General features: G+C 40.2%; 1 protein-coding gene across 1 annotated transcript; it reads left to right on the plus strand.

Annotated features, from left to right (window-relative positions):
* Positions 1-1,251: 1,251 nt before the first annotated feature.
* On the plus strand, positions 1,252-3,420 carry LOC108036300 (uncharacterized). The gene is made up of 3 exons (XM_017112311.2): positions 1,252-1,465; positions 2,312-2,450; positions 2,509-3,420. The coding sequence occupies exons 1-3, from the start codon at positions 1,280-1,282 to the stop codon at positions 2,613-2,615; spliced, it is 432 nt and encodes a 143-aa protein (XP_016967800.1). The 5' UTR covers positions 1,252-1,279; the 3' UTR covers positions 2,616-3,420.
* Positions 3,421-8,823: the final 5,403 nt, after the last annotated feature.

An 8,823-nucleotide genomic window follows, 5' to 3' on the forward strand; every position in this document is an offset into this window, starting at 1 on the left:
ATCAGAATTTTTTATGAGACTTGTCATGATTAATTTCATTAAGATAATACTTGGACTTTAATAAGAACGCTGTAAATTATAGATTGGAATTTATCAGTATTTATTTGAAAGCTCCATAAAAAGAACAACGTAGCAATATATTATGTTATCGATATTTTCGATACTTTCACAATTTTTTATCGACAAAACCGATGTTTTCGATGTATAGATTATCGGGAAAATTATTATTTGGGATTATTGTTATAGATATATAGATACTGGCGTTGATGTTTTATTAAAATACTTTAGGAGGGTACTCCCTTATTCGATCCAGTAGGTTGACCCTTAACCCTGGTGTTACTCCCGCTGTTGTTGATGCGGTTTCTGGGTATGAGTATGCGGATGCGGATACGGATGAGCTGCTCCCTTTGCTTTTCTATTGCCGCTGGCTGTTTCCGCAGCAAAGGAACATTAAAAAAAATATCAAGCCCAACAACAGTTCGGATAGCAGCAACAACTACAGCATTTCATTGCGCACTTTGTCGGTCAAAACTTTCGACATTAGCACTTAATTTACTGGCCCAACTTAATGAAGTCTACACTCGGCTAATTTACGCGAAAAGCTCCAGCTACTTAAGACGAACATTCATCGCGGCCCATGCCCCATAACCTCCAGTCTCGTTAAAGTTTTCCTTTAGTGGTTTTGAGTTTCCGAACAAAACTTAGGTTTTAAGAAACAGTTCATTCGAGAAATATACAAGAATCCAAAACAACACGATTTTGGTGAGCAAACGAAAAAAAAACATGTTGTGAAGCTTTATTTTATCGCGTTTTACTAAAAATATTTATTCGAATCAAAAATTTAAAATATTTCTCTCAAATGACTTATACATTTGAATACGAATATACTACGTTTGGGGGTTTGTTATCAGAATTTATTTTTATAAAAAAAAAACAAACGTGACTAATAAGTTTTATACACTTCCAAAGGCAATTAAAATTATGTGCATAAAATTCAAGAGCTAAGTACGTCTTTGCATAGGTTTCTAATAACTTTTAATTAATATGAGTACAGAGGTAAAATATATCCAAATGCCGAAAGAAACATTTTTTTCAAAAAGGCATTTATATTTAATACTCCAAGGGTGTGTTCAGTTCGACTTGCAAAAGAACTCGATTTCTGATATTATTTACTTTTAATAAGGTTATTGATAAGGTCTCCCCAGCTGTGGGAGGTCTGGAGCGTGAGTTTCGTTCAGTTGTTATGGAGTGTTCGTAGGGTTCTGTTGAGCTGCACAAAATGTGTCGATCGCTGAAAGCTGAAGACGTGCGAATGGCCATCGCTGGCTGTTCCGTGATTGTTTCCTTCCTGATCTTAGAGTTCAATTGGCTGGAGACCTACAAGTGCTGCGAAATAAGTGTGTGGAATCACGTTTGCGTGCTGCAGATCATCGGAGGAATTTTCCTGTTTGTGGGGTCCCTGAAGGTAAGAAAAATGTGTTCACCACTGTGGCCGGCCGTCCACGTAGTGACGAATCGCACCCTTGTGAGGCACAACTGAAAACCTCCTAGTACATTCGAAAGAAGTCAAGCACCGAAATCAATTACAAAACACTGTAATGTATAATTTTCTAAATTGGTCTCATTCGGCACCCTTTGTAAAAATATTACAGCTTTTTTCCTAATCAGTATCTTGTGTTGTGCCACTTGGGAAGAGTGTTTTATTTAGTATATGGTATTAATATTAGATTGTTTAACTTTGAATAACTGTTCGTCACTAGTTTCTTTGCCCGCTTATGGGTGCTTTCTTACACCCGTTACTCGTAGAGTAAAAGGATATACTAGATTCGTCGGAAAGTATGTAACAGGTAGAATGAAGCGTTTCCGACCCCATAAAGTATATATATTCTTGATCGGATCACTAGCCGAGTCTATCTAGCCATGTCCGTCTGTCTGTCCATAGGAACGCTGAGATCTCGCTGCAAATTCCTGGGCTTCCTCCGCAGCGCAAGATTGATTCAGCGGGATGCCACGCCCACTCTAACGCCCACAATCGGTTTAAATATGTCTACTATCTAATGAACTAGCCGGTAGTTGGCGCCCTAAAATATCGTTGCTGGCTATATATCTCCATTTCCATTTGGTCCCTTAAACAGAGTAACGGGTATCTGATAGTCGAGGCACTCGTTAGGGTATCACATATGGTATATGCCTCATTGAAAACATTTATTTGAATTAGAAAATATATTTATTAAAGCGTTGCAATAGAATCGTCATATTTTATTTAAAAATTTTTGACGAATTTCTGGCTTAAAAATTACTTATTCCTCAGAGTAATCACTGGCTCTTCTTGCCTTGGATGGTGACTTCGCTCATTCTGATCTACACGCTCTCGTACAAATCCATTCTTTATCTAAACTATTTGGAGGGCAGAATGTTGATGTTGGTTTCCATACTGCCATTTATAGCAGGTAACTTAGTATACATTTACCAATGAACTACCAAGCTGATGAAATCTTATTTTCCAAGGTATATGGACCTATTTCGTGTACGATGTCTTTCAGGACTTTCTGCAAATGCAATGCGAATCGATCGGGAAAATCTCCATAATTGAGTCGGTGCGAACGGGGTATTAACGTGCCTTTTTATCCAGTGGAACGCAATGGAGCTGAGTGTAAAGGCAAATAAGTGTGAACATTGCGGTCGGTGTGTGTTGTTTGCTTGGGGGTGTGCTTTGTAGCCAAAAGTAAAATAAGCGTTAAAATGTCTGCTAACCCAGTGGAAGTCTGCCCTGGGTTCTGCTTCTGGTTCTGGGTCTCTTCTGGGGCTCTTGCGGTATCGTTGCATGCGTATTGCATTACCCAGTCGCCCAACTGCCATCTCTCGACCACCCACTCGCACTCCTTTTTACCACCCCCTTGGCACAAAGTGGCGTATGAATAGATACATGTTTTGTTGCCTGTTTTGTTTGCCCTCCACCCCCTGAATCCCCTTCTCCGGCTGTCTGTGGACTGGTTGTCGTAATCCAACAAGCAGACAGGTTAAATACACCGCAAGGACAGACTCATACACACAGTGGGGCTGCTGGAAAAAAGTGTGACAAAGATGGTGGGGAAAAATGGCGGGAAATGGGGAAAACTCGGGGAGGCGACTCGAGCCGCGATTCGGTTGGGAAGCAGACGCATCCAAACAAACAATAATCATGCAACAATAGTGAGAGCCGCAAACAAATTGCTTTTCTATGTATATACTGGTGTGCAGGGAGATGGCTGCACAGGCGAAAAATAATCCATAAACCAAAATGTAAAATTATAGTTTAACAAGAGAGATAAAATATATTAAGTATTGTAGAGTATTTAGAGTAGCTAAGCTAACTGAAAAGATAGTTGTCGCAACTAAGCTAGAAATACCTTTGTAATAATTAATAAATAAGTGTAAAATTAAACAACATAAGAAAGTCAATATTTTTACTCTATTACGATTATCATGTTTAATTACTTTATAAATGAATAACAATAAAAATGGTAAATTGATCAAAATTAAATATCTTATATCTTAAAGAGGTATAATAATACAAAAATATAGAAACCCAAGAATTTTTCCAGGGAATCCCGGATATCAGCTAGACCCCAATTCGCCCCTTATTTGTTCTGGAAAATGGAACGGTCGTTTCACCTTATCGTCTCAAAGACGATGTTTTTTCCAGTGAGTGTGTCATGTTCGGGTTCACTACCAGATTAGTTTCGTTGCGAGTGTGTCTGAGCTCTTTTTTTTATTATTTAGTTGTCTTTTTTCGTAGACGCACCAACCACAGAGAATCAAAAGCCGCATGGGCGTAGCCCGTGACACCTAAAAAAGGGGTGTAGCACTGGCAATTAGAATGGAGAGCGTAAAGTTTGAACCTGCCCCCGTTCGCCCACTTGTCCCCAGATCCTGCATCCTTCTTCCCAGTCTGCAACTGGCTTTTGTTGTCTGCAAAGTTTGCCTTTGACACGGGGTGCCGTCCCCAGCTCCGCCCCCTGTCGACCCCCTTCAGCGGCGCCCCTTCCACCTGGCAAGCCGGCAAAATGGAATCCATTCATTCAAATCTATGTGAGCCTGAGAGCGTTAGTGTCTGTGCAGCTTGTTGAACAAAATTGAAAATTAACTATAAATTCTGTGTGGCAAAACATGCAAACATGTTTGCGGAAATACCTGACAGACCCAGCAACCCAGGGGCTGGCAGGATTAGGGGCTGTGGTGGCTCACTCGGCCAGACGAGGTGTCAAGCGATGCAAACACCTTGGTGACATCGAACCCCTCGGCACAAAGCGATTCATTGTTGCGAAATTTAATGCGAAAAATTCATTAAAAATAAAACACCTCGGCCCGAAGAATTCCCAAACAAACTTTGAATCCACCGAGGGCCCAAATTGAATTGCCCGAAATTTGTGACGGATTTTTTTCGGCCCTTTTTCGGGTATACAGTGAAGCCCTTCAAAGGTGCTAAGTACAAGGGGAGTTATATCACCGAAAAAAGGGAGCGTGTTATCCCTCATGACAAGTTGTGGCTCAGGGGCTTTAGCACTCATAAAAAGGGCGGCTTACATTAAATATTATAAAACTTTTTGAGATAAGAAAACTATATATAAAATACCTATATACCCTATAAATTACGATTTCCGTACTAACGCCTTATCAAAATTACTTCTATAAAACATTTTTTATATTAACAGTTTTATACACATTTTATAATAAATATAAAAAGTGTTCAAAATAACTTTTGTCTATAGAAACAAATTATACAAGTTTCGATCCCTGGTAAATATTTACTCAAAATATGATAGGAGTGCTATAATTTTATTTACATTTTAAAATGGACTTAAAATTTTAAATATTTAAGAAGAATTTCCCTGAGTGTTGATAATGAGTAAAGCCAGACATTACATTATTTTTATTCTCCCCCTGTTTCTGCTAAGTGCTTTTGCTGCAGAAGTGAGGCCACGCCTACGCTCAAAAAAGTGGGAATTTTTAAAAAACAAAAACCAAAAAAAAGCAACTGAACCCCAGACGGAAAATCAAGGGAACCCGAGTTATTCCAAACGGCAGACCAGAACAATCCGCTAGACTTAACTAATAAATTCCCGTGAATTCCGCACGCAGTCAAGTCGAAGCGGAAATCATTTAAGCTGCCAAATCAGCCGGCCAGATGGTCGGAACAAAAGGCCAGAAGGCAGCGGGAAGGGGAGCCCCAAAGGTGCCCCTGGCCGAGTGGGAAATGCGAGCTGGCAAAGGAAAGAAAGCGATTAATATTCATTCAGTGTCGCGCGTATATCACTTTTTATTTGCACAGGGTTTGTGGAGAGTTCGCTGGGGAAGGGGGTGGGGGAAAAAAAGGGCGGCTTCCAGGGGCAGAAGGTGGGCTTGCAGCCGTGGGCGTGGCAGGGGAGGAATGCTGGGGCAGGCGCCGCCAAGTATGCAATGGAATTCGGCGCACGCAGCGGCAGGTGAGCTCGTTGGGATGTGTGTGTGGCTGCTCCACTTGTTGTTGTGCTCTGTTGTGCTGTGTTAATGCGCGGCGGTGTGTGTGTGTGCGTGTGTGGCAACGCACAATTACATACAACAATTTGTGCTTTGTTTCGCCTCGTGTGCCTGTGTGTGAGCTGGGAGTCCAAATCACCAAAGAGCAATCGTGCAGCGGCAACATGCCCAGTAGCCCCAAGATGGAGGTGGATCCTACAGATGCACTCGGAGAAATTAGGAGGACATTGCAACTAGAGACAATAATAAAGAGGAAATACGAAATTCCTACCTCCTACCTACTTACATATCGGTCAATTTTGTTTGTTTTGGGTGTAAGATTATCGTCTGTTTTATGTGTTTATTATAAGTTTAAATTAAATCTTACTTTAAAATTAATACTAACGCCATAAATATAGAAACATATATAAAGTATGTACCATCTTATAATTTTATTTAATATTTTATTTTACTTTAAAAAGACAATTGTAATATAATTAAAAAATGTTCATGAAGTTTACTTGATAGGCAACGTATACTCTATTTGTTTTAAACGATTAAACACTAAATAATCATATTTTTTAAACCGTTGTGAACAACATTTTTCCAGTGCCCAGCGAACCCGAGTTGGCCTGCGGAAATCCAGTTGGCTTTGTGCCGCTGACATCTCCCTCCGGGGGCCCCACCCCTGCCCCGATGCCCCACTCAAATTGGAAGCCCAAATATCAAGTCGAAAAGAGGGGGCTTAAAGGGGTTGGCCTGGGGCGGGTGATACTATTGGGGGCGGCGGAGGCGCTTAGTTTTCAATGTGAAAATTGAGAAAAATTGCCAAACGAGTTGGTAAGCGATATTCTCGGCTCCGCCTGCCGCTTGGTCCGATGCCAGGTGATGCAGTTGGCCATTGTTGCCCCTTCTTGGCCCCCACTTCCACTCCCCCAAGCGCTCCACTCACTTATTGTTAGTTTCGCTCGCTTTGTTTTGACAACTTCTGGAGGAATGCTCTGGGAACTGAACGCCTCGTCAAATAAAAACGAGAATTTTTGGCTTCAGTTTACTTCCGTTTGCTTTGACTGCCTGCTATGCCTTCAGCTCCTTGTGCTCCTTTTCCCGGCAATAGGAGACCCAAGAAGCTGCTGGCAGCCATAAAATTACGATCCAGCAGAGAGCAAATGACGCGAAACAGTCGCACGGACATGGCCAAGAGCCCATGAGCCAAAAGGGGCGGGGGCCAGGGGCGTGGCATGGGGGCGAAAGGATAAAGGGGCAGCAACAACACGTTCCCTGCATAAAAATCGTGCAGGCCATGCTAAAAACGTTTATCCCTTTTAGCCCCAAGTTGGCTCGGGAGGACTCCTGCCAACTCCCTCAGAACAATGGCGGAGACACACTGCAAGAAATTAGCCATATAATACAAAAAAATATAATAAATTAGTAAGATCTTAAAGGGTCACCATAAAGTATGCATAACTTTCAAGAACAAAGGGTACGTAATTTTTAAAAGATTAAATTGAATATCCAAAAGAGGTTTATTATAAGCAATATGAATGGTTTAAAATGTAAGGTCCTACTTGTAAACTTGGTTATATCTTTCAAATTAAAATGTTATAAAACTATTTGAAATAATTTTATCTAAAACCCTTTATTAAGGAACAAAGTGCTTCAAAATTGTCTTGTTTTTAAAACTCTTTTTGCTTTAAGAAATATTTTTTATGACATTTGTCGCTCTCTTAACTTTTTTACCCCGAAAATACTCCTGATTTTCCGGGACCCCGAAACTTTTCCAGTGCACTGAAAGAACAATTTCTTCGTCTTTAGTTTCAATGGCCCCCCGACGGCCCAAAACCATTTTAAATGGAACGTAAGCTGAGACTGATGGCCGGCACTGGGAAATGGGGAGTAGGGGTGGTGGGCAGATAAATGCCGCATCATTGGTTATTTATATGCGTGCGGATCTCAGGTGGATGGCCCCGCATCAAACGATATATTTATTTGATTTTATTGATATACAAGCGGTCGTAAGTAGTGCATATCCATTTCGGCCAACGAGTGGCTTAAGACCTGTCATTACAGAGCCTAGCCCAGTGCCGTCCAGCGCCAGGTGAAAGTCGGCATGGGAAATTAATTAAATCGCATTCAAATGATTGGCTACGTGCCATTATTAATTCGAGCATAAATTATTCCACATGGCCTAATTCCAGGCGATTTTCCCCTCCTGCCGCGCAATCTGTGGTCAATCACTTGATTGCCTGCTCACCGAATGGCTCTGAAATTTTAATGCAACACGTATTGGCACTTCTAATTTATGGCAATTAAGTGAAAGTTTTGTAAAGGCCGAGGAAGGTGTTAGGGAAATGCACGAGCTCAGCACATTTATTATTAGCCTGCTCTAGTTAAGACATTGTTGTGGCTGTCATTTGCGTCACCCACTTATTATTTTATTCCATTTCAATTTCATACTAAACAAAGTGACTTGCTACAAGAAATTCATTTTAGTAACCGCTTTTAATGGAGAAGAATTATGTATGCAAAAGTGGATGATGTAAAAAAATATATAAGATATATATACATTGAAATTTGACAAGTTACGAATCTTTTATTTGAATTGCTAACTATAAGAAACATTTAGTTTTGTTTGTAATGACTTAAAAATGTATGTATTTAAGTATAATAGGAAATATAACAAAATAAATATTTTATGTTCTTCGTCAGATACAGAGAAAAATTATAAAAATGAAGAACCAGAAGTTACCTTTTTTCTAGAGCCTTAGTTATAAGACATTCTTTAACTTAAATCATGCGCCTACTTTCGGAAATTTTATTGTATCTTGAATGTTTTTCACAAAAAAGTAAAAATTTTCTCTAAAAACAAACAAATTAAAAAAAGAAAAATTTTTAAAACATTCTATTTCAAGGCAAATAATTTAAAATATTATAAATTATAAATTATAATTTGAAGTGAACTTGAGTTTAGTTTGGTGTTATTTATTTGTATAAATAAAACGATTAGTACAGCAGGAGTGTGTAATTAGGAGTTACATACTCTACTCTAATTAAAATAAAAGTATCTTAACATTTTGAAGGCCGACTCTTCCCAGCCCAACCCCCAACTCTGTAAGCCTAACAGCAAAACAAACTGTTAAAAAGCCGGTAGGTCCTGAAAGTGTTCCCTGGTGACAGTTGGCTGGGCGTTGCCAGCTCGAAACTCGTTTTCGCCGAGCTCCGGCGACTGCGAAACGAACGAGAGCGAGCCAAGCCGAGCCCCAAGAGCCGAAGATACAAGTGTGCGAAAACTTCGGTGGCGAAGCAACAGCGACGGACTCAGATTCAGTTTGTCTTTCAATCGCG

Source organism: Drosophila biarmipes, chromosome 2R, assembly GCF_025231255.1.
Source record: "Drosophila biarmipes strain raj3 chromosome 2R, RU_DBia_V1.1, whole genome shotgun sequence".
In the NCBI taxonomy this organism is placed as follows: domain Eukaryota; kingdom Metazoa; phylum Arthropoda; class Insecta; order Diptera; family Drosophilidae; genus Drosophila; species Drosophila biarmipes.